The 27,739-nt window shown below is 34.8% G+C and overlaps 1 protein-coding gene across 2 annotated transcripts; it reads right to left on the bottom strand.

The window, feature by feature from the left end:
- On the bottom strand, window positions 1-27,535 carry C2H1orf185 (chromosome 2 C1orf185 homolog). 2 transcript variants are annotated; one of them, XM_012776168.3, is made up of 5 exons: window positions 27,484-27,535; window positions 15,987-16,092; window positions 9,193-9,334; window positions 1,543-1,579; window positions 1-388 (listed from the first exon to the last, which is right to left on the bottom strand). In XM_012776168.3, the coding sequence occupies exons 1-5, from the start codon at window positions 27,497-27,499 to the stop codon at window positions 36-38; spliced, it is 654 nt and encodes a 217-aa protein (XP_012631622.1). In that variant the 5' UTR covers window positions 27,500-27,535; the 3' UTR covers window positions 1-35. The 2 variants fall into 2 exon arrangements, with proteins under 2 accessions (XP_012631622.1, XP_012631623.1); XM_012776169.2 differs by having other exon boundaries at window positions 27,351-27,522.
- Window positions 27,536-27,739: the final 204 nt, after the last annotated feature.

The raw sequence follows: 27,739 nt of genomic DNA, 5'->3' as shown, positions 1-27,739 counted from the left end.
GGTTGAAGGTTTTGTATTTTAACCTCTGTGTTTCTTCATGAACATGTTTCCTTAATGCTGCCATCTTTTTGATCATCATTTGGTGTCATATTCCGTACATTTTGAGCAGATTGATCTAATGAAATGGTTGACAGGTATGAAAATACTTTTTCCATTAGTGGTTCCGTGAGAAAAGGTGTTGGAGTGTTCTTTTTCACTAAAGAATCATCAGAAAACCAGTCATCAGCTGCTTCTATACTTTGGCTGCAACAAGAATCAGATGGCAATGTTGATAAGCTTAATGTGGCACTGCTGCAATTTGTTGCTGAGCTAGTCTCTGATGGGTCCTGGTCACGAGTGACCTTTTGTGTTGCAAGGCAGAGTTCATGTTTAGAGGGCTTTTTAATTGCTGTAAAAACAAGCAGATTTACTTGATTTACTATGAATATTACAGATTCATAAGCCAAATCTTAATTATAAGGACAGTGTTATAATGGGCAGGATAACGCTATAAAGAAAAACCTGAGTTGCTATCATTATCCATGCAATGTTACTTGTAATTAGGAATTAGCAATATTTTCATAATACTCAAGAGTAGAAAAGTTTATTCTAAATAAAACCAACCGTTTTAATAAGAAAACATTCTAACTAGGCTAGAAATCTCAGTTCTGAAATGTTGCTTAAAATCAGAAAAGGCATATAGTTTCTTAACTATTTATAGCTAAATATTTCCTTATTTTAAAAATCAGCTAAAAAAACACATGCCTCCTTGAGCAGGCAGATTACAAAATATTTGGTCTGCATTGGGAAAGGCCTATGCATTGGCTCTATACTACTAATAATAACAAACATTCCTATAGAGCCTTACAATTTACAGAGCTATACAATTTACAAAGATATACTTCTATATCTTATTTACACTCTCAACAATTCTTTAAGGTAGCTAGTATTAACACCACTTCACAAAAGAAGAAACAGATTTAGAGAAATTACTCATCACAGATCAGATACAAAATGAATTTCAGCCTACATTGTTATTACTCTAAGTCTCATGTTTTTCCCATTATATTACTTAGTCTTCATATTGGCATTAAAAAATGTCAAGTTTTAGAAAATATCACATTTATATAATATCCTAAAGTATGTTCTATAATATTTTACATATTAACTTTTAATATTTTCCACACTAATTTTTAAAGCTGTTTTGAATACCTTATTATGTTTTATATTCAGGATCTCTAAAATTATGTAGGAGGTAATGTTTTGAGGTACAAAGACATGTCTTTTGACCCTGAGGCATTACTATATGGCATTGACTATGACACTTTGGGGTACACATAAGACATAAAAATTAAAATTTCACATTTTAAGATATGACATTGCAAGTTTTCTTTTTCTAAAAAGCAGATGCCCATTCACATACTAATAAATTAATGTTTCCTTTAAATTTTCGTAGCATTTAAAAATACTTAGATAACATTTAGGATAGCCTCTTGATTCCTTAGGATATGAATTGCTAAAGTTGATTAAGATTTCTTCTAATAAATTGTTGAGAAAAAGTACCTTTTATACGTGATGCTTCCTGTTTTCTTTTCTCCTCCTACATAAAAAAGTTATTTGTATTTAAAAAACTGAATAGCTTTTATATAACATTTGATATACTTAATTTATATACTTATATGAGAGTAATAAATTTGAACATTATAACTTTTGATAGGAAACGTTTATTTCTACAATATGAATTTCTTTCACCAAAATATATTGACAGAAAAAGAAAAATGTTGAGGTATCATCTGAAGCTAATTTGGATTGGCCCAGGAAGGCAGTCTCCAGGAACTATAGTTCAAACAAGATGACTTCTTTCCATCCTCACTAACTTAAGAGTCACTTAGTTAGAACTAGAGAGGGCTAACAAATAATTAGAATTCCTAGACTTAATTAATTAACTAAACAAAAATAACAAAAAAGTGAATTCTGGCTGAAGCCATTTATAAAAGTGGGAATATTCTTTTAAAGCAATTCAAACATTGCTTTAACAATACATTCCAGATGGGTTCTGGGAAGTGTAGTAGGATAGTAGTTCTCAAACTTTAGGGCATTAGAATCACCTAGTGCGCTGGTTAAAATTCTGATTCTTGAGCATAATATCAGACCTTACCAAAACAGATTCCCTGGGAGGGCTTGAAAGTATGCATTGTAACATACCCTGCAAGTGAGTCTAACTCTGGTTTTCCTTAGTCCACTAAAGAAACAATGGGCTAGTGTACAGGGTGTTTGGGATGGAGTAGGATAAGATGAAGCTGGAGAAATAATAACATTATCTCTTGTGTTCTAGGGGAAAAGGTGTTAATGCTCTGTGCTGATCTGCATTGTCCTGTCTCCCAAAAAGGCTTACTTAGAACACATATAATGCATTCTAACACGTAAACACTTTTCTTAAAACCAACTTTGATTCTTTGTCATTTTCACCTTTTATTAAGAAATGCCAGTATGGATGGGCTTCTGAACTTACCTTGCCTGGAATTGGGACCAATTCATTTTGTGACTCTTGTATAAATTACATTATAATATTGCTTCTCAGACTTTACTGCACTGAGAAATTATCCTGGGAGCTTATTAAAATGCAGATTCTGACTCAGTAGGTCTGAGGTGGGGTCTAAAATTCTACATTTCTATAAGACTCACCCAGGTAATGCTGATATTGCTGGTCTGGGAACCAAAGAATAAGTTGCCCAAAATTCTATCCAAACTAAGGGGATGACAAAACAGGCATTCTTACATACTGCTACATGTACGTAGGTAGAATTTTTTGGAGTGAAATTTAATAAACCCACTTCTAGAAATTTATTATGCCAACAAAATCATTTTGTTTTGTGTAAATATTAAGTTACCAGATGTCCATCCAACATTATTTAGCATTTTTAATTTTTTAAATTTTTTATATTTTTATTTCTCTTTTTACAAAACATGGAGGAAGAAATGTTTAGCATTTTTTTAAAACCTGCGATTTAAAATTCCAAGTGTAAGGAAATTGTTAAATGAATTATGATACATAGATAGTAATTTGATGAATATTCTTTTAACTATTACAAATGATTCTATATATAAGTAAGTAAGGAGGAACTCAAAAAATGGTGGGAACATATCAAAAAGATAGAGACACAATCTTGAAGAGGTACCTACTAATTAAATTTGGGAAAATTTGAACATCAAAATAATGATACTAATGGATTATGATCTACTGAATAAAATAGTAATCCATGAGTCCATAGTGACAATAAACAAATAAAATCAGGGAGAAGGGACAGCTACTCCCTTATATTCATAGAAAGCCAAATGACAATCGTGGATAGGAGTGGTAGAGTTGGAAAATCATCATTTTACTACAGTTTAGTAAAGATGGACTCAGAATAATTTCTATAGCTAGAAAGTAAATTTGATAAGGAGAAGGATATTTGCATGGTTTCAAAGTGTCTCCACACAGATTGCTTATTAATTGCAAGTGTAAAAATAGGAATAATATAGTGGGGCAAAAACAGACATTATCTTGATTATGCCATCAAACTAAAATTTCTAATTAAGGACAGACAAAAATTGTATGCCTTCAAATGTGATAAACTAGGTGGGGCATGGTGGCTCACACCTATAATCCTAGTACTTGGGAGGCTGAGGCAGGTGGGAGGGCTGCTTGAGGCCAGGAGTTCAAGATCAGCCTGAGCAACATATTGAGACCCTGTCTCAAAAACAACAAAAAATTAGCCTGGCATGGTGGCTCAGGCCTATAGTCCCAGTTACTTGGGAGACTGAGGCAGGAGGATTGCTTGAGCCCAAGAGTTTGAGGTTGCTGTGAGTTATGATAGTGCCAATGCACTCTAGCCTGGGTGACAGCAAGACCCTGTTTTGAAAAAAAAAAAAAAAGTGGTAAACTGAATCTGATCACACAGAAAACTCAAACTAAGAATAACCTACTATTTATAAAATGACTTATTTGTATTCTTCAAAATTGTCAATCTCATGAAAGACAAAGACAGGCTAAAGAACTGTTCTGATTAAAGAAGACTGAAGAGACGTGACAATTAAATGCAAATGTGATTCTGGACTGGATCTTGTACTAGAGGAAAATTCTATAAAGGACATTATTGGGGAAATAGGCAAAAATGGAACATGGATTGTAGATTATACAAAAATATTGAATCAATATTAAATTTCCTGAATTTGAAAACCATATTCTAGTAATATAAGAGAATATCTCATTTTTAGGATTTACAGTGAAGTGTTAAGGAGTAAGAGAAAATAATGCACAACCTACTCTTAAATGGTTCAGCAAAAATAAGTATAAACACATATACACATATGACATAGTTCATAACTCCCACCTTTTAAACACTTTCTTCACTAGCCTTTTGGGATACCTCTTGGTTCTCTTTCTACCACACTGGCTAATGCTAAACTTTTTTTTTTATCCTTTTTAATTATTAGCAATAAAGACATTCCTCACTTGCAATGTGGTATTTAGAGAGAAAAGCTTGAAAAAAAAGATTGAAATCTTATTTAGGTTATCTTCTTGCCTCAGCCTTCCAAGTACCAAGTAGCTGGGAATAAAGGTGGGCACCACCACACCTGGCTGATGTTACTTTTGTTTTTGTTTTTGTAGTGACAAGGTCTCACTATGTTTCCAGGTTAGTCTTGAACTCCTGGCCTCAAGCAATCCTTCCACTTTGGCCTCTCAAAGTGCTGGCATTACAGGCATGAGCCACCATGCCTAGCCTGAGATCTCATTGTTTAGCTTATCTTTCAAAAACAAAGAATGAAAATAATAAAAATCAGCCAAGTGAATTTTTTAAACTCAAAATATTAGAATTCTAAATATCTGATTCTGTTGCTGCAACACAGAGTTAAAATTCAGCATACATTTTTTACTTTGCATGTGTTTAAAGATTTGTATAATAAAAAAAAATAATAAAATGAACCTCACATACCCTTCTACCGTCAACAATTACCAACACTCTGATATTCTTGTTTTATCTATATTTCTACTCTATCATTATTTTTAAGAGTTTTTTTGGCTGGGCGCGGTGGCTCACGCCTGTAATCCTAGCACTCTGGGAGGCTGAGGCGGGTGGATTGCTCGAGGTTAGGAGTTCGAAACCAGCCTGAGCAAGAGCAAGACCCCATCTCTACAAGAAATAGAAAGAAATTAATTGGCCAACTAATATATATAGAAAAAATTAGCCGGGCATGGTGGTACATGCCTGTAGTCCCAGCTACTTGGGAGGCTGAGGCAGCAGGACTGCTTGAGCCCAGGAGTTTGAGGTTGCTGTGAGCTAGGCTAACGCCACGGCACTCACTCTAGCCTGGGCAACAAAGTGAGACTCTGTCTCAAAAAAAAAAAAAAATCAAAAAAAAAAAAAGAGTGTTTTTTACAAGATGTTGACTTTTATTTTATTTTATTTTTTTCCTTTTTAAAAAATTGTTTTATAAATGTCAAATGCAAATTGGCTACTTCATTTAAGCTGGTAGGTTTCATTCATTTATAATTTTTTTTCCAGCATATTGTGGGGGTACAAATGTTAAGGTTACATATATTGCCCTTCCCACCCCCCCACCCCCAACCCCCTGCTAATGCTAAACTTTTAAAGTTTGGAATACCTCCAGGGCTAATTATAAGTACTTGTTCTTCTTTTCCTAATATCAGTGTACACATCTGTTGAACATAGCAAAACTTCAGTGGCGTTCTTCCCATTTTTCTTAGATGAAAAATTATTTTCTTTACTTATATTTGTTTTTATCACATCCCTTACTTCTCCCTACTGAGATACATTAAGTTACTTTTAGGCAATGGTCAATAATCCCTTTGAATTGGATGGAGCTACCTATCCAAAGTCTGAGATGAGGAAAATAATGCAAATAAAAGCAGAAATCATTTAAAAAGAAAACCACAAGCAACAAAGAAAATCAATAACACAAAAATATGGTTCCTTAAAACTCTAGCCAGAATGATTCGGTAGAAAAAGAGAGAAAACACAAATTAACAGTATCAAGAGTGAGAGAGAAGGCGGGGCGTGGTAGCTCACGCCCTTAGTCCTAGCTCTCTGGTAGGCTGAGGCGGGAGGATTGCTTGAGATCAGGAGTTCTAGACCAGCCTAAGCAAGTGTGAGACCCCATCTCTCCTAAAAATAGAAAAAATTAGCTGGGTGTGGTGGTGCTCACCTGTAGTCCCAGCTACTTGGGAGGCTGAGGAAAGAAGATTGCTTGAACCTAGAAGTTTGAGGTTGCTGTGAGCTAGGTTGATGCCATGGCACTCTAGCCTAGCAACAAGGTGAGACTCCATCTCGCTTTTTTCTTCATGCCAGTTTGAATGGGGTTCCTATCAGTGACTATCAAGAATCCTAAATAACAGCCTTAAAAAGGAAGGACATCCTGTCATTTGTGACAGGATTGATGAACCTGGAGGACATTACGCTAAGTGAAATAAGCCAGGCACAGAAAGACAAATACCATATGATTTCACTCATTGGACTCTACAAGAGCTGAACTAATAGAAGCAGAGAGTAGAATGGTGGTTACCAGGAGCTGGGAGTAGCAGGGTGAGTGGGGAGATGTTGGTCAAAGGATACAAAACTTTAGTTAGGAAGAATACATTCAAGAAATCTATTGTACAACATAGTGACAATTAATAACAATGTATAGTGGTGTTGAATATCACTAAGAGTAGATTTTTTTTTTCAATATTGAAACCTTAAAATCTGTACTAAGAGTAGATTTTAAGTGTTCTCATCACAAAGAAATGATAAGTACATGAGGTAATGCATATGTTAGTTCAATTTAGCAATTCCACAAGGCATACATATTCAAAACATCATATTGTACACGACAAATATATACACTTTTTGTCAATTTTAAAAATAATTGAAAAAAGAATCTTGAATAATATTTCATATTTACTTATACATTGCTTATCTCCCCCACTACACTATAAATTTCATAGAAGTATGGACTGTTATCTCCCTTGTTCACCACCAAATTCCCAATTGCCTAGAACAATGCCTGCCAAATAAGTACTTGCTACATATTTGTTGAATAAATAATACCCTAATTAAACTGCACTCATGACACCTTTATAATTGTCTATTTGTGTATATATATATCATCAAATACGATGGCATTTATTGTTTCATTAGTATCCAGTGAAATGCCTAGCATGTGATGGGTGCTTAATAAATTAAATTAATATTAAATGAATAGAAACAATTTTTTCTCTGCAACCTCTATTACAAACTATCTTAGTGGTTAAGTTTCAGGGGGAACAAAAATAAAAATAAAATAATAAAATAATAAATAAACAATAATAAAAAAAAGAACAAACTATCCTTCATTTGAAAGTCACAGCTAATAACCTTCAGAATTAATTTGATCTTTATATCCACCTGCTTAAAACCTTCCAGTAATAATAATAAGCTTGTATGGTGCTCACTATATGAGCAGACACTATTTTGAATGCTTTTTCACATAATTCATTTAATCTCACACCAACTCTCTGGGGGTGAAATTATCATCATTTTGCAGATGAGGAAACTGAGACACAGAGAAGTTTGGTAACTTGCCTAAGATTACATAGCTAGTTGTGGTAGGGCCAGAATTCAAACCTGTGTGATCCGACTCTATAGATCTTGCTCTTGACCATATTCCTATGATGCCCTGGGATAAAGTCCAAAATCCTTAGGGTGCAAATGAGGCTCATTACAATCTCATCTCCAGGGGCTTTTTCTACCACTCTCTTCAATGAATCATAGGCTTCGAACATTATAACAATTGTACTGAATTTATTGCTTCCTTTTACAGCTATAAGCCTTTGAACATAAGATGCCCTCTGTTCTGTTTACTCCTAACAAATTTCTATTCATCTCTCAAAACCTGGTTCTAGGCCGGGTGCGGTGGCTCACGCCTGTAATCCTAGCACTCCGGGAGACCGAGGCGGGCAGATTGCTCGAGGTCAGGAGTTCGAAACCAGCCTGAGCAAGAGCAAGACCCCGTCTCTACTATAAATAGAAAGAAATTAATTGACCAACTAATATATATAGAAAAAATTAGCCGGGTATGGTGGCGCATGCCTGTAGTCCCAGCTACTCGGGAGGCTGAGGCAGGAGGATTGCTTGAGCCCAGGAGTTTGAGGTTGCTGTGAGCTAGGCTGGCCACGGCACTCACTCTAGCCTGGGCAACAAAGTGAGACCCTGTCTCAAAAAAAAAAACAAAAAAAAAACAAAAAACAAAAAACAAAAAACCTGGTTCTGAATGTCTTCTCTGTGAAGCCCTCCTCCACACAGGCTCCCTCATCTCTACTACTTCAACTTTGTGAGCTCTTATTATATTACGGTGTAATTACTAGATTATATATTTTTCCTTCTCTACTGGCCTTGGGCTCATTTAGAGCTCAGCTCAGATATTATTTGTTTATACAGCCTCAGTGGCAAAACTAGTGCTGCCATATGTAATTAAACAAATAGACGAACGCTGAGTTCAACTTGAGTTCAATACTCAAGATTTATAATGAAACTTTGCCAACCTATCAGTTTGTCACTCACTATTTATCTACTAATGCTGTAAGAGCACTATTTCTTTTGCTTAGCTATTATCTTAGTTTTAAATTTCTATTGGTCTCTGCCTTGTTTTACTTTATTCATAAAATACTGTTTTGACATTTACTACATTATCCAAAGTTTCTGCCTTTCTTACTTGTTCTGTGTAAGCACCTTGGAGGTAAAGGCCATGTCTTACTATCCCCAACAGGGGGGACCCAGAGCTTGGAATATAATAAAGGCTTATTACATTCTTATCAAAGTGAATATAATTTCAATTAGTTGGTATGGTTAGGTTATCTGAGTATCTATCTCCAAATCTTCTTCCTTTGACAGGCCTGGTAATTTTGTTGTCAGTCTTTTTATGCTGTGGCAATGTCCATATGTGGAATGTAGTTTCTTGGGCTAGAGATACAGAGAAGCAACTGTAGAAGGAGATATATTTTCATTTAGTTTTTCAGTTTTCCTACTTTATAAATGCTAAATAGTTTGGACAATTTAAACTTGGCTCCATACTATTGTACCTGAAATTAAAAAGTAACAGATTATCTGTCCTTCAAATGTTAAGACAGCAATGCTAATGCATGGTATCAAAAGAAATTATTTAAAAAGATTGTTATAAAATATTACACTCTACCTGTAGTTGAAATGCTCCAGTATGAAAATTTCGAGAAATAAAAACACATGGAGGATGAGATTTAATCTTCACCTCTGATGGTCTTTCCCTGCATCTCTCATCAGCTACAGCTATAGTAACTTGGGAATTTTGAAACAATTCTCTGAAAAATATATTGTACAGAATATTGTTAAACATGAATTAGATTATTAACCAATTAAAATTATTGTTTCTAGCATTTATACACAAAGGTTTCAAAATTAAAATAAATACATTACAGTATCTCTCTCTCTCTCTCTCTCTCTCTCTCTCTATATATATATATATATATATATATATATATATATATATATATATATTTGGAGACAGGGTCTCACTTGGTCATCTAGGCTGAATGCTGTGACCCAGTCATAACTCACTGCAGCCTTAAATTCCCGGGCTCAACGATTTTCCTGCCTCAGGCTCCCGAGTAGCTGGGACTACAGGCATGTGCCACCATGCCCAGCTAATTTTTAAATTTTTGTAGAGACAGATTCTCGCTATGTTGCCTAGGCTAGTCTCAAATTCCTGGCCTCAGCAATCCTCCTGCCTCAGCCTCCCAAAGTGCTGAAATTACAGGTGTGAGCCACCATAGCCTGCCAGCATATTCATTTTTAAAAGCATAAATCGATCATGTCTAACCTATACTCAAAAAAAAGCATAAATCGACTTATCTACTCCCTTCTCATATGTTAGATTTCATTATGCCTATTTTATTCACAGAATGTAAATTAAGCTGCTTATTTTATTCATAAAATGTAAAATAAGCTACTTGTATAGGGTTAGTATTTTCAGTTTGAATATTAAGCAGGAGTCTCTGATATACTTTTTGCTTGTGAGAAAATTAATCAACTTTAATGTTAATTAGCCTTTTCATAAATTTGTCTTTAATAGTAAAGGAAATTAAATAAAATGCAACTCATTGGTCAATTTTGGTACTTAATAATATCCCTCTGGCTAAAAGTAAGACTTGAAACTAATGACTTAAACTGGAAGAGTACCTGTGATTTTTTCTTGTCCATGCAACCACAAACAAATGAGAGGTTAAAAATAATAAAGCCCCAGTAAAACCTCAGCTGATCTAAGACACACAGTCATGTATAAGGGAATATAGTTTCCAACAGTCATTCTTAACGATTTTAAAAATAATGCCTCCAGATGATAGAATATTATTCAGCATTAAAAAGATATGAGCTATAAAGCCACGAAAAGGACCAGGTGCCGTGGCTCACGCCTGTAATCCTACCACTCTGGGAGGCCGAGGCGGGTGGATCGCTCAAGGTCAGGAGTTCCAAACCAGCCTGAGCAAGCGTGAGACCCCGTCTCTACTAAAATAGAAAGAAATTAATTGGCCAACTAAAAATATATAGAAAAAATTAGCTGGGCATGGTGGCGCATGCCTGTAGTCTCAGCTACTCAGGAGGCTGAGGAAGGAGGATCGCTTGAGCCCAGGAGTTTGAGGTTGCTGTAAGCTAGGCTGATGCCACTGGCACTCTAGCCCAGGCAACACAGTGAGACTCTGTCTCAAAAAAAGAAATAAAATAAAAAATAAAACCATGAAAAGACATGAAGGAAACTTAAGTGTATATTACTAAGTGAAAGAAGCCAATCTTAAAAGGATACATATTGTATGATTACAACTATATGATATTCTGGAAAAGGCAAAACTATGGAGACAGTAAAAAGGTCAATGGTTGCCAGGGGTTAGGCAGGGATGTACAGATGGAACACAGAGGATTTTTAGGGCAGTGAAAATACTCTGTACGATACTATAATGGTAGATATATGTCATTATACATTTGTCCAAACCCATAGAATGTATAACACCAAGAGTGAACCCTAATGTAAACTATAAACTATGACAAATCAATGTAGATTCATCAGTTGTAAATTTCCCTCTAATAATAATAATGTTGATTGCCATTTTTTCTTTCAGAGGTACTAGAAAATTTCCAAATTAATTTGAGAGATCCTATAATGTTACTTGATGAGGTTGTTTTTTGTTTGTGAGTCAGAGTCTCACTCTATTGCCCTGGTTAGAGTGCCATGGCATCAGCCTAGCTCACAGCAACCTCGAACTCCTGGGCTCAAGCGATCCTCCTGCCTCAGCCTCCCAAGTAGCTGGGATTACAGGCATGCACCACCATGCCCGGCTAATTTTTTCTATATATTTTTTAGTCGGGCAATTAATTTCTTTCTATTTTTAGTAGAGATGGGATCTTACTTTTACTCAGGCTGGTTGAGCAATCCACCTTGAGTGATCCACCTGCCTCGGCCTCCCAGAGTGCTAGGATTACAGTCGTGAGCCACTGTGCCTGGCCTTGATGAGGTATTAACAATAAGGATTCCCTCATTCACTGAATTCAATTTTCTTAACAAATATTTATTGAGTGCTGAATATGTGCCAGGCATTATGCTAGGTGTTGTATATACAGGAGAAGGGGGAAAAAAGCACAACCTTTACCCTCATAGAACTGTCATTGCTCCCATGAAGCTTAAACATTGTTAAAGTAGACAGATATTAATAGTCACAAAAATAAAAAATTACAACTGTGGAAAATGCTATTGAGGAACGCTATCTGGTACTATGTGAGTATGTAACAAAGGGAATTAACCTGGTTAGAGAGGTCAGGCAAGGCTTTCTTGAGGAAGGGATGATTTAACTGGGCATCTGAAGAAAAGTAGTAGTTTTTAGGTAGAATGTGGTGGAAAAGAAAGATGTGAAAGTAAGACTACAGCAGGCAGAGAGAATATCAAATACAAAGACCTAACGGTCAGAATAGGACAGTGTAGCAGAAACACAGAAAGCAAGAGGGAGAGCAGTAGATGAAACTGGGGAGTATGCACAAATAGATCATGAAGGCCCTTACAAATTTTGTCTTTATCCTAAAAGCAATAAGATGTCCTTTAAATTATAGTGGGTGTGGGGTAGAAGAATAGGGATCAGATTTGCATTTGGAAAGTGTCTGGTTGAAGTGTGGAGAAAAGATTAAAGGAGGACAACAGTGAAGGTAAGGAGTCATTTATAACTCCGATTGTAGTAGTCTATGTGGGGCATAATGATAACTTGGATAGGGTAGCGGCAGTGGTAATGAGAGAAATGAATAGATTAGAGTGATTTATGAGGTAAAATAAATAGAAATTGGTGATAGTTCAAATTTACTGGGGGTGGAAAGCATGTTTGATAAGCATGTTTTTCATTTTTAGAAAGAAACAAAAAACTTTCTTTGATCCCACATTTTCCTCCATTTACTGCTCCATTTATCAGCACCTCCTCATTAAAAAAAAATCTTGAAAGAGATAACTAGACTTGTCTCAATTTTCTCACTTCTCGTGTTCTATTCAAAGGTGGGCTTCTGAACTCCATCATACCACCAAAACTATTCATCAAGGTCACCAATGACATCTATGTTGCCAAACCCAAACTCTGTCTTCATCTTTTTCAACTTAAGTACCTTCAACACAGCTGCCACCGCCTTCTTCTTGAAATATTTTAAAAATTTTGACCTCCTTGATAGGACACCTTTCTGCTTTTCTTTCTTCTCAGACATTGATTCTTCCCACTCTTCTGCTAGATTTCAAAATATTGGCGACAGGTGTAGGACCTATTCTTTTTCAACACTGACTCCTTGGTTAGTCTCATCCAATTCTTTGACTTGATTCTCTCTGTATATCAGAGCTTCAGCCCTGAATCCTCTTCTGAAGTTTATACATTATGTCCAATGGCCTATTTGACTTTTCCACTTGGATGTCTAACAGGCTTTCAAATTTACATGCAAAACACAACTCCTAGTTTATCACCACTCCCCAAAGTTTCTGCCTGCTTTAATCATCTCTTCATCTCAGTGAATGGCTCAGCTTAACTGAGTTGAGAATGTTAGCTTTTCAGCTGCTTATAGTGAAGATCTAAGTGTCAGCATTAACTCTGCCATTTTCATCCAATCTGTTAACAAGCCCTGCTGACTTTACATGCAAAGCATATCGCAGATCCAACCTCTTCTTTTCATCTCCTCTACTTCCATGTTAGTTCAAGACACTATAGGCTCTCACCTGGACTATGCAATAGCCTTCTAACTTGTCTCTCCTTTCACTCTTACTCCATTAAAATCCAGGCTTCACAGAGAAGTAAGAAATATCTTTCAAAAAAGGTAAATCAGAACTCTCATATATGCCTGGTGGGAATGTACACCCATTTTGGAAAACTGGCAGTTTCTTATAAAGTTAGTCATATGATCTAACAATTCTAAAGTATTTACTTAGAAGTGAAAACATATATACCAAAAGATTCATATAAGAATGTTCATGGCAGCCATTTCCCTAAGAGCTAAAAACTAGAAGTGACCACAATCTCCATTAACAAAATAATGGATAAACAAATCAGGGTATAGTCATACAATGGAATACTACTCATCCATAAAAATAATGCAATATAAATGAATCTCTAAAATGTTATGTTGAGTGAAAAAAAGCAGATATATGAGAGTCCATATGGTTCCATCTATATGAAGTTTGGGAATAGACAAAATGAATCCATGATGATGGAGATCAGAATAATGCTTGCCTTTGAGGTAGGAGGTAGGGAATGATGCCTAGAACATGAGGGAACTTTCTATGGTAATGAAAAAATTCTATATCTTTCTTTTTAAATTTTTCTTTTTTTCCTCCTCCCTCCCCAAGTTCTATATCTTGACTGGGGTGGTGGTTACATAGGTATGTATTTGTTGAACTTCATCATTGTACATTTAAAATCTATGTGGTTTATTGTATGTAAATTATGCCTCAATTTTTAAAAAGCAGTATTAAAATGTAAATCAGTTATGGGAGACAGTATAGAGTCTTTAAAATGGGGATAAAATGGGGATAATATTAATTCTACACCATGGGGCTAAGTCTTAATGAGATAACATATGAGGCACTTAGAATAATGCCTAGCATGTCATAAGCATTCAGTGTTAGCTATTATAATGATAAGGTCATTCTTCTGTTTAAAACCTTCCAGTGGCACAAATAAAATCTAAACTCTCTAAAATTCCTATGTGATCTGGTCCTTACCTGCCGCTTCAATCTCATAATTATTTTCTTCTCTCACTATGGGTAAGAGGCCTTCACATTGGCCTTCTCTCTGTTTGCTGAATAATGCCAAGATCATTCCCGCCTTGGGGGCTTTGTACTTGCTATGCTTTCAGTTCAGAAAGTTCTTGCACAAAGTCTTCATATGTTTGGCTGCTTCTTTTAATTCAGGTTTTAGATTTCATACAACCTATTTGTATAGGCATATCCTGACCACTTTATCTATTTTGTTCATTATCTACCCCCTGCCAGTGACAATGCAAATCTATGAAAAAGAAACCTTGATTTGTTCACAGTTGTATCCTCAATACCTAGAACAATGGCAAGCACCAAATAGATAAATAAATAAATAAACAAATTCATTGGAAGAACAAATAAGTGATAAGTTTCTGACTTGTGCACATGGATGGGTAATATGTATTAATTTCCTGGGTAGGGAACAACTAGAAGACTGTATGAGAAGATTATGTTACAATTTACATTTTTTAAAACATCAGATAATGCAAATGCTGAACTGATTAAACAATTAGAAACACAAAATGTTATGGTCGAAAGGAACTAAAGTGTCAAATAATCTTTTTTTCTGTTTCTGGCAAGAGACTACTTTTAGTCCATTTTAGTCCATACTAGGACATTCTGTCAGCTCTTTTCTTAAATATCTACTAAAGAAAGAGTGTGTTTCCCTCTCAGTTTTTTTTTTTTAAGAGGCAGGTTCTTGCTCTGTTGCCCAGGCTGGATTGCAGTGGTGTTATCATAGCTCACCGTAACCTTGAACTGGTGGGCTCAAGTGATTCTCCTGCCTCAACCTTTGGAGCAGCTGTGAAGTTGAAACTACAGGCACGCACTGCGCCAAGCCAGCTAATTAAAAAAGTTTTTTAGAGATGAGGTCTCACATGTTGCCCAGGCTGGTCTCACTCAAGGCAGTGATCCAACTGCCTTGACCTCCCAAAATGCTGGGATTATAGGCATGAGCTACTGCACCTGGTCCTCTCTCAATAATGTTTTTAACCTATGAATTGGGATTACAATTTTTAAAAATTTTCTAGCCTTACATTATAATCAGACCCATGTCTTTGAGAAATAAAATAGGTCTTATTATTCCTCAAAATCTTATTGCAGGCTGGGCATGGTGGCTCATGCCTATAATCCTAGCACTCTGGGAGGCCAAGGCGGGAGGACAGCTCGAGGTCAGGAGTTCGAAACCCGCCTGAGCAAGAGTGAGATCCCATCTCTACTAAAAGAATAGAAAGAAATTAGCTGGACAACTAAAAAAAAAAAATAAATATATATATATATATATATATATATATATATATATATATATAACAATTAGCCGGGCATGGTGGCATATGCCTGTAGTTCCAGCTACTCAGGAGGGTAAGGCAGAAGGATTGCTTGAGCCCAGGAGTTTGAGGTTGCTGTGAGCTACACTTATGCCACGGCACTCTAGCCTAGGCAACAGAGTGAGACTTTGTCTCAAAAAAAGGAAAAAAAAAATCTTAATGCATGAAGATTGCTTTTACTAGTACTTTTCTTTTCAGGATATTTAAAACACGTAAAGCTTCCCTCACCTCAACCAAAGGGTCTATAACCAAACCCCAAATTACAGAGTCAATACTATTATAGTTATTTAATACCATTTGAAAAAGTGCTTCATTGAATTTTTAAAATTAAAAAAGTTAAACAAGTATTCTAATAAGCCTTACCTTCGTTTGCAAATCAGGAACCACAAAGCAGATGCCAAAGCAAAGAAACCAATTCCCAAAGTGAAAGCACCAGCAGCCAGAAAATAGGTTAAGTGGTTAAAAAAACCTATACAAATAAATTATAAAAGATTATTTCATGCATGTATCTTCATTCTCTAGGTAAAATTAAATGATATAATATTTCAAATGATATAACATAGTATAGTGTTAAGACATTAACCAGGAGATTCAGAGACCTGAATTCTAGTCCCATGCAATTCTAATAAACTTCAAGACCCTGAGTTAGTGAATTATAAAGGGCCTTCTGCTGATTAGAGCCTAGGGCACTGTTTTTAAAAAAATTTTTTTTTGATGAGGCCAGGATTTGAAACCCAGGTTTTGTTTGTTTTTGTATAGTTGCTACCTCCTTCTTATCAGGTTTTCTTCCTTCCCAGTCCAGCTTTTTGTTATTTCTCTAGTATCATTCCCAGCAGTCTTCTAACATAAGACATTTTTCATTTTAAGATTTGTATTATCAATCCCTACATGGACATAGATGAGGATAATAAAGTAAAAAATATGAGGAATTTTAGAAATCTTTAAAAGTTTTGTCTTTATCTCAGGGACTGTAAAAGATCTTGATCAAAAACTAATTGATAGGACAAATTAGGATGAAAAAATTATAAGAAAATTATACAAAATTATAAGAAAAAAAGCTAATTGAAAGCAATATAAAATAATAACATCATAAATTTTATAATTGGACAAGCCTATAGGAATGATAAGGTATTACCCTTTCATTTCACAGATGGTAAAATTGAGGTCCCTGTAAGAGAAGTAACTGAACTAAGGTTATGCCGCAGACTAAAGCCAATCCTCTGTTTTTTCCTATTATCTTATCCCTGCTACCAATCATCTTAATGCTGGTATGTATTAAAAACATTTAGAAGTAAAGAAAGCATGAAGTAATTATAGTCAGGTTGGTCAAGTCTTCATTAAGATTCTGAAATCTGCTACCTAAGCATAAAGAAAACTGTAGAAATCTTTCACAGAGGCTATACAGACCCTGGAGAACCTTAAGACATCTGAGGAATATATTATTTGGAAAAAAAGATTGAGAAATATAAAACTGAAGATCTTTTTGTGTGAACATATTATCAAGTTCTACTAAGGATATTACATGATAAAGACTTTGTTGTTTTTCATAGTTTTATTGTCTCCTAAGTAATTCTCAGCTTCAAGATACTGCCTCTAAAATTTTAATTTTGAGTTCAGAAATGCCTACATTCAAGAATTAATTAATGGTATAAAACAAGTTATATAAAGTGACTTACCAAAGTGATACATTTAAGATAAAAACTCTAAATGCCCCAAATTAGAAAGTCAAATAAGTTAATAATGATGTTGTATATGAAAAATATAGTATTCTTTATTTAGTGCAGGGTTACTTAATCTCAACACTATTGATCTTTTGGACTGGATAATTCTTTGTTGTGGATGATTGTCCTGTGCATTGTACCAAAGATGTCTCCAGACGTTATCAAATGTGCCCTCAAGGGCAAAATTGTACCCAGTTGAGAACCACTGATGCAGGGGTATAAGGAAATAGCAGATAATATGAAATGACAAAAACATGATAAAACCTATAATTTAAAAAATTAAAAAGACATGGTCATACTCAAATATAAGATAAGGATCTCTGTGGACAAAAGAAGAAATGCAACACAGAGAAACAAGTAGGGTTAAAACCACATGCTGGGCTCTGAGATCTAGAAGCATGAATTAACCAAAACAGAGGCTATCACTGAGACAAGACCTAGTCCAAACTATTCTCTGGCACAGTGACTGAATCTATATTACCAAAATCTCTGTGAGAAGGGAGTTCTGAGCCACCAACAATAGGCCAATTTAAAAAAAGGACCATTGAGGCATCTTAGAAACAAAAAATTAAAAAATTAAAAAATGAAATAAACTGTTCTTTGAACACAAAGAATTAATGAAACAAAAGATAATACTGGGCCGGGCGTGGTGGCTCACGCCTGTAATCCTAGCTCTTGGGAGGCCGAGGCAGGCGGATTGCTCAAGGTCAGGAGTTCAAAACCAGCCTGAGCAAGAGCAAGACCCCGTCTCTACTATAAATAGAAAGAAATTAATTGGCCAACTGATATATATATAAAAAATTAGCCGGGCGTGGTGGCGCATGCCTGTAGTCCCAGCTACTCGGGAGGCTGAGGCAGGAGGATCGCTCGAGCCCAGGAGTTTGAGGTTGCTGTGAGCTAGGCTGACGCCACGGCACTCACTCTAGCCTGGACAACAAAGCGAGACTCTGTCTCAAAAAAAAAAAAAAAAAAAAAAAAAGATAATACTGAGAAATTCACCTGATTACAAAAATAAATGAAAAATATGAAAAAGAAATTATGAGACATGGAAAAGGTTGAATATATACCATAAAACTAAAAAGAGTTCCAAAAGAGAGAATATAGAAGTAGCAGAGAAGCAATACTCAATATTAAGAGATATAACCTAAGATTTTTTTACATTAAAAAAATTTTTTTTTCTTAAACCTAAGGCATGAAATACATTAAAAAATTTTAAGTTTATACATAGTAAAATTCATTTTATTGGTGTGCAGTTCTACAAATTTTGACAAATACAAAGAGGGTTCAATCACCACTACAACTAAGTTACAAAACAGTTTTATCACCCCCCCAAAATTTCCTCACACTGCCTCTTTGGGGTCACACATTAACTGCTGCAACCACTGGTTATTTTCCAACTCTCCATCCTTTTCCCTTTTCCAGAATTTCATATAAATGGAATCCACAGCATGTGGCATTTTGAGTCTGATCTTTTTCACTCAGTATACTGTATTTAAGAGTCATCCATGTTGTTGTATGTATCAATATTTTATTTCATTTTATTGTTGAGTAATATTCCATTTTATAGTGATTAGGAATACATTTACTATACACTTGCATATAGGTCTTTGTTTAGACATATGTTTTTATTTCACTAGGGTCATACAGCAAAAATATATCCAAATTTATATGAAAACTGACAAACAGCTTTTTAACGAAAAAAAAATTTTTTTTTTTTTTTTTGAGACAGCGTTTCACTCTGTTAACCTGGGCTAGTAGCTTACTGTAGCCTCAAGCTCCTGGGCTTAAGAAATCCTCTTGCCTCAGCTTCTGCATGCCTCTTTTTCTGGCTACTTTTTTTTTTTTTTTTTTTTTAAGAGACAGGGTCTCACTATGTTGCTCAGTCTGGTCTTGAACTCCTGGCCTCAAGCAATCCTCCCACCTTGGCCTCCCCAAAGTGCTAGGATTACAGACATTAGCCACTGTGCCCAGTCTCAGACTGCTCTATAAAGTGGCTGCACCATCTTGCTTTCCTACCAGCAACATACAACAGTTCCAGTTGCTCCGTATCATCACAACCACTTGATATTGTCAGTTTCATTTTAGCCATTCTAATAGATGTGCACTAGCATCTCACTGTGGTTGTAATTTGCATTTCCTTCATGATTAATAATGTGGAGTATCTTTCCATGTGTTTATTTGCCATCCATATATCTTCTTCAGTGAAGTATCTGTTCAAATTTTTGCTGAGTCTTAAGAAGTGTTCACACATTCTGCATACAAGTCCTTGGTCAGATATGTAATTTGTAAATACTTTCTCCCAGTCTATGGCTTACCTTTTCAATTCTTTTAACTGTCTTTTATAGAGTCTAGGTGATGTCAACTTTATTAATTTTTTTCTTTTATAGATTGTGCTTATGGGTCCTATCTAAGAACTCTTTGTCTAACTTAAGTCACAAAGATTTTGTCTTACATTTTTTAAATAACATTTTTATAGGATTATGTGTTACATTTAATTTATGGTTCATTTTAACTTAATTTTTTATAAGCTGTGAGGTATGAGTAAAGTTATTTTTCTTTTTCTTTTTGCATATGGATATCCAAAGGTTTCAATACCACTTGTTGAAAAGATGATCTTTTTAGATTGTGTTGCCTTTGTAACTTTGTCAAAAATCACCTAACTATATTTTTGTAAGTCTATTCCTGTTCTCTTTATTGTGTTCCCTTGATCTATGTTATCTATCCTTTTAGCAATAACTATAACAAAAATAACATCTAACACTCATACAGTAAATAGTACATATATGCCAGGCACTGTTCAAAATGCTTTTTATATATTAACTTATTTAGTCTCACAACAACTCTATAAGTTAAGTACTATTATTTCCCCACTTTGCAGATGAGAAAACAGATGAAGTAAGTTGAGGCTAAGTAATTGTCTCAAAAGCATATAACTGGTAAGTGGGGGAACAGTAGCAACTTCTTTTTCTTAGAGGCAGGGTCTCCCTGTGTCACCCAGGCTGTAGTGCAGTGGCGCTATCATGGCTCATTGCAATTTCAAATATCTGGGCTCAAGAAATCCTCCTGCCACAGCTTCCTGAGTAGCTGAGACTACAGGCATGAGCCATCACACTCAGCAAATTTAAAGGAAAAACATTTTTAGAGATGAGGTATTGCTCTGTTATGTAGGCTGGTCTCAAACTCCTGACTTCAAGCAGCCTCCCAAAGTGATGGGATTATAGGCATGAGCCACTGTGTCCCACCTAGTAATTTAAATATTGCTAAGGTGAAGAATAATTGGGTGAAGAATAGAGACACTGAATATCTTTAGATTTTGTCAGAAAACCAATTAAGTGTGGGTGTTAAAAATTTAAGGGTAAACTAAAGCATTCTACAGATTCAATGCAATCCCTACCAAAATACCAATAGAAATTCTTCACAGAAATAGGAAAAAACAATCCTGAAATTCATAAGAAACCACAAAAGACCTCAAATAGCCAAAGCAATCCTGAGTAAAAAGAACAAGTTTTGAGGCATCACACTACCTGACTTCAAAATATACTACAATGCCATAGTAACTCAAACAGTATAGTACTGGCATTAAAAACAGACACACAGACCAATGGAGCAGAATAGAGAACCCAGAAACAAAACCGTGTATTTGCAGCCAACTGATTTTATGTATGTATGTGTGTATGTATGTATGTATATATGTATTTATTTATTTGCCCTCTGAGCAGCTGGGACTACAGGCGTGTGCCACCACACCTGGTTAATTTTTCTATTTTTAGTAGAGATGGGGTCTTGCTCTTGCTTAGGCTGGTCTCTAGCTCCTGAGATCAAGCAATCCTCCCTCCTCATCCTCCCAGAGTGCTAGGATTACAGGTGTGAGCCACTGTGCCTGCCTGGCCAGCCAACTGATTTTTGACAAAGGCACCAAAAACATACATGGGGTAAAGAACAACCTCTTCAATAGATGGTGGTAGGAAAACTGGATATCCATATGGAGAGAAATAAAATTAGACACATATCTGTCACCATATAGAAAAATCAACTCACAAAGAATTAAAGACTTAAAATGTAATACCAAAAACTATGAAACTACTAGAAGAAAACAAGGGAAAGGTTCCAAGACATTGATCTGGGCAAAGATTTTATGGATAAGGCCTTAAAAGTACAGGTAACAAAACCAAAAATAGACAAATGGGATTATATCAAACTAAAACATTTTGTATAGCAAAGGAAACAATCAACAAACTGAAATGACAACCTGTACAATGGGAGAAAATATTTGTAAAACTATTCATCTGGCAAGGAATTAATATCTAGAATATATAAGGGACTCAAATAACTCTACAGCAAAAAAAACAAAAAAACAATTGGATTAAAAAATGGAAAAATGATCTGAACAGACATTTCTCAAAAGATATACAAATGGCCAACAAATATATGAAAAAATGCTCAGCATCACTAATCATCAGGGAAATGCAAATCAAAACCATAATGAGATATCACCTCACAATGATGTTCTGTCTCATTCATTAGAATGGCTATTATCAAAAAGAAAGAAAATGATGAATGATGGCAAAGATGCAGAGAAAAGGAAACTCTTATATACTGTTGGTTGGAATGTAAAGTAGAATAGTCATTATGAAAAATAATATGGAAGTTCCTTAAAAAACTACAAATAGAACTACCATATGATCCAGTAATCCCACTCCTGGGCATTTATCCAAAGGAAAGAAAATCAGTATATCAAAGAGACATCTGTACCCTCATGCTTATTGCTGCACTATTCACAATAGCTGAGATTTGGAATCAACCTGAGTGTCCATCAACAGATGAACGAATAAAGAAAACGTGGTACATAATACACAATGGAATAGTATTCAGACCTAAAAAAGAAAATAGTCCTGTAATTTGTGGCAACATGGATAAGCTTGGAGGACAGTGTGTTCAGTGAAATAACCCAGGCACAAAAAGATAAATATCACATGTCCCCACTTATATGTGGAAACTAAAAAATTGGATCTCATACAAATTGAGAGTAAAATAGTAGTCACTAGAGGCTGCAAGGGTTGGGGTTTAACGGATACAAAATTACAGCTAGATAGGAGGAAAACATTCTAGTGTTCTATGGCACTGTAGTGTTAACAGTTATAGTTAACAATAATTTATTGCATGCTTAAATAGTTAGAAAAGAGAATTGTGAATATTCCCAACACAGATAAAATGATAACTGTTTGAGGCAATGTTATGCTAATTACCTTGCTTTGATTGTTACACATTTTACACATGTATCAAAATGTCACACTCTATTCCATAAATATGCACAATTATTGTGTCAATTAAAAAATAGTAAAACAAAAATGAAACCAAAAAATGTAAGAATATCATAAAAGAGAATATCCAAATGGCCAATGAACACAAAAACTTTATTCATCAGTAAAGAAGTGCAAATCAAACCACAATGAGATACTATGACCATTACACATAATGCCTAAAATTAAAAAGAGAAAGAAGTTAGAAAGGAGGCAGAGCAACCTGAACTCTCATTCACAGCTGGTGGGAATGTAATTTGGCATAATACTTTAAAAAACTGTTTGGCACTATTATTGAAGCTGAACATATGCATATCCTCTGACCTAGCAATTCAACACTTAGACAAGTAACCCAAATGAAGAGCATACACAAAAACATATACTGGAATATCTATAGCAGCACTATTTGAGATAGCCCACAAATTGGAAACTGCCTAAATGCCTTTCAATACTTGAATGGATAAATTTAAAAATGAATTAAAGAAAACAAAATATGCTATAGCAATGGGAGAGAATAAACTACAACTACATATAACAAAATGGATAAATTTTACAAACATAATGTTGAACAAATGAAGGCTGATATAAAGTTGAAACACAGACATCAGGAGGAGTTCTAGGATGTCATAATGTTCTGTTTCTTGATCTGGCTCCTGGTTATATAGGTCTGTTCAATGAAATTTTATCAAATTTAACACTTGTGAATAAACTAGATCTAGCTACATATCAGCATGAATAAAACTGAAAAACAATGTTCAGTGAGAAAAGCAAGTTCTATAAATTTATATTCAATGACTCCAATTATGTACTGATCCCATTTATGTACATTGGAAGAAAACACAAAAGAACAATATTTTTAATAATTAAAAGTAATAAAAGTATTAAAATACACCAAATGTATGATATTACTTGTCTCTGGTGGAGGAATTAGAAGGATGGGACTGTGGATAGAACATAAACTTAGACTTTCTCGGTAATGTTTCATTTCTTAAAAAAATTGCAGACCTGAAGCTTATATGATAAAAAAAAAGTTCATTTAGGAGATTACATGGGTGTTTGTTATTCTTTTTCTTTTTCTTTTTTCTTTTCATCTTTCTGCTTTTCTCAAATGTTTTAAAATGTAAAAATAATATAATTTTGTTAAAAAAACAAAAAAGAGAGGAACATATTTGTATAAGGAAAATAATCAACATTGGCTATTCCTGGAGTAAGGGCTTACAGGTAAAATTTTCACTCCAGACTTTTCTATATATTCAAATTTTCTACCATGAATGTCTTTAAAAAATAAAACACTTTGTTGAAGCTTCATATGTAATTCCTGACTCATCTACTTAGATACTACAAGTCTCCTTGTAGCTCCTTCTATATTTTTATCACTGCGTTTACAGCCCATTTAGCTTTTAACTCTTGAGGCTCTCCGCCCTCACATTTATCCTGCTTTTAAAAATTATTCATTAGAGAAGAAAAGTAGGTATGATTAGTACATTATTCCAGCCTCTGGTTTAAATGGACCATTTACACCTCAGGAGAATTTTAATGGGATACAAAGAATCTGAAAGTTTCCAAAACACTTTACCAAGGGAATAACAAATTACAGATTTGCTAATACCTTCAACAAGTCATGCTTTCTCTCTAAATCAATTTGTAAAATGAGAAGCCTTGACTTTCTGATCACTAAGTTCTGCTCCCACTCTGAAGGTTTCGTTAATAAATATTATAAAGCAATATTATATACAAGGTAGTATTTTCACTTTTTTGACTCTGCCTGTAACTGTGCTATCTAAAGTAATGACTCTTCACTTGCAATAGACACTCTATCATATTATCCTATCTCTTTGCCTTTAACAAATATCATTAATAATATTTTTATTTATTGGTTTATTGGCTGTTGTCTGTCTTCCTCCACTAGAACATAAGTCTTTTTCACTATAGTATTCTCAGAGTTTAAAATAATGACTGCTTACTCAAGAAATGTTTGCATATTCAATGAATGACTGATAGAAATGAATAATATAAGGTTCTTCCCCTCAAGAAGTATGTTGCTTAGTAGGAAGGACATACATAGAAAAAAATGCAATAAAAAGTATTATAGATGTTACAATGGACGAAATAAGTAGAAAATAAAGATGTAGGAATATGTATAGAATCACAGGGGAAAGTTAAAAAAAAAAAAAAAAAAGGAGATACTTCATAATTAAACATTGCCTGAGAACTTTTGATTGCCAAATCCTTGTCAAGAATTGGTGATTCAAAGATAAGTAACACATACAATCTGGAAGAGGACAAGACATTTAAACAGATATGTTCCTTAAAAGATCCTAAGTGCTATAATAATGACCTATTTATAGTGCTGTAACAACAGAGGCAGTTTGACCCAGTGCAAGAACAGTTTTCTAGAAATGACACCTGAGCTGAATCTTCCAGAATGTAAGAAATAGCTAGCCCAAAGTATTAAGTCTTAAACCTTGTTATGATTTGTCCACCTGAAAATAAACAAATAAAACTCTCTCTACCCACAACACCCTCCAGCTCACAATTGACCCTCTTTTCACCATTTATAGCCAAACTTCTTAAAATAGAAATTTTCTACTTCCTTGCAACTTCTACTTCCAAGGTGATTAATAACTTCATCAACACTAAATCTAAAGACCACTACTGACTTTTCTCCTTCTCTTCCCTTGATGTCTGCAACCTAAATTCACTTGGTTTTCCTATTTCTCTGTCCATACCTTTACTGCCTTTGTAGCTGTTTCTCCCTTAGCCCATCTATATACATTTATATAGTTATGTGTTATATATTTATATGTTATATATCTATGTATTAAATAAGAATTACTAGGTGTTTGTACCTGCAGTTTAAAATTTTGTTTTCAAAGTTTATGGAACTGTAAGTCCTGATTTATTTTTTGAGTATTCACAAACTACCTGTTTATTTTGCTTTCTTGGAGTTTTGTCAGATTTCAGTATTTGGTTAATGCTATTTATAAGTAGTTTACTCCAATTCAACAAATATCTGTTGAACATCAAATATGTATGAAATACTATATAGGGTATCCTAGGGGGAAAATAAAAAGCTATTAAAAATAAGAATGAATCCTTACTTTGAGGTTTAAAAATCTATAATGAAATATAAACAGGGTTGACATGCAACCAGTATGTAAAGTTGACCAAACTGATTGTGGGTTTTTTGTTGTTGTTGTTGTTGTTTGGAGATGCAGTCTCGCTTTGTTGCTGGGCTAGAGTGCCATGGCATCAACCTAGCTCACAGCAACCTCAAACTCCTAGGTTCAAGCAATCCTCTTGCCTCAGCCTCCTGAGTAGCTGGGACTACAAGTGAGCACTACCACACCTGGCTAATTTTTTTCTATTTTTAATAGAGACAGGGGTCTCATGCTTGTTCAGGATGGTCTCAAACTCCTGACTTCAAGCAATCCTCCTACCTTGGGCTCCCAGAGTGCTAGGATTACAGGCCTCAGCCATCACACCCAGCCAAACTGATTGTTTATAATAGGTATCTGCTTTGATTTGATATAAGTCTAACTGGATCTGTGAAATTTGAAAAGTTATTTATTATATTGATTGGATTTTAATCATGTTCTCACTTGAAAAATTGAAATCATACTATCTACCTACAGAATTGTAGAAAGTAATTAATAAGATAATACTGTAAGAAATTAATAACATAATAGATAGAAAGACATATCAACTGAACATGCATACACCAGGCAATAAAGCAAGAATCAACAAGTCTTATAAAATCACAATTACATATACCACATTCTCTGACAACACAATTTCTAAATGAATAACCTAAAATAATACCCTAAGAAAATCTCGCATGCTTGTGGAAATTTAAAATCACATTGTAGGCCAGGTGTGGTGGCTCATGCCTGTAATCCTAGCACTCTGGGAGGCAGAGGCAGGAGGATCACTCAAGGTCAGGAATTCAAAACCAGCCTGAACAAGAGCGAGACCCTGTCTCTATTAAAAGTAGAAAGAAATTAATTGGCCAACTAAAAATATATAGAAAAAATGAGCCGGGCACAGTGGCACATGCCTGTAGTCCCAGCTACTTGGGAGGCTGAGGCAGAAGAATTGTTTGAGCCCAGGAGTCTGAGGTTGCTGTGAGCTAGCCTGACGCCATGGCACTCTACCCTGGGCAAAGAGTGTAAGTAAAAGTACTATGTATAAATACTTGCAGTAACACAGCTGGAGAGATTTAAGGGAAATACATAGCCCTAAATGTATGTATTAGAAAAGAAGTTTGAAAAATAATGAGCTTAGCATCCCAATTAAACGTTGAAAAAGACCAGCAAAACAAACCCAAAGAAAGTGAGAAAAAAATAATAAAGAAGAGAAATTAATGAAATAAAAATTAAGATTCTTGGTAAAGACTAATAAAATAGGCAACTCTCTAGTATGATTAACCAAATATAAAATAGAAGGCATAAGTAAACAATATTAAAAATGAAGAAAGAACTTAATTGCAGATAAAGCAGAGGAAAAAATACTTGCAATGAATTTATGCTAATATATTTTAAAACTTATATAAAATGATATATACCTAAAAAGTGACTTACAAAAAGTGACTCAAGAAGTAATAGAAAACATAAATGAACATGTATCCATTAATTGAATCAGCAGTTACAAAATTTCCCCCAAATTAAACAGCAGGCCCCAATAACTTTACAATTTCTACTGTATACCCATGATTCAAGCATTTCTTATCTTATACAAGCTCTTCCAGAGAACAGAAAGAGATTGCTGGCTGGCTGTCCAAATACATTTTCCTCTTCTTCTCAGGCAAAAAACTAGACTACATGTCCTAGCTTCCCATACCATTAGGTGAAGCCATGTGACGGAGTTCTAACCAATGGAATTTGAGTGAAAGTGATGTCATAAAAACCTCCCAAGCACTTTTCTCCATGTTCTTTCTCCCTTTAGGCTGACTGGGACAGAGATGATCCCCAGAGAAACCTGGGAAGCCATGCGTTGATATCACTACTATCAGTCATTTCATCTAATTGATATTTATAGAACATTCAACCCAACAGGAGCAAAACACATATTCTTGGGAGGAGGGGATGGGCAAAAA

This window comes from Microcebus murinus, chromosome 2 (assembly GCF_040939455.1).
Source record: "Microcebus murinus isolate Inina chromosome 2, M.murinus_Inina_mat1.0, whole genome shotgun sequence".
Taxonomy (NCBI): Eukaryota; Metazoa; Chordata; class Mammalia; order Primates; family Cheirogaleidae; genus Microcebus; species Microcebus murinus.
This window is presented reverse-complemented; position numbering and strand designations above follow the sequence as displayed.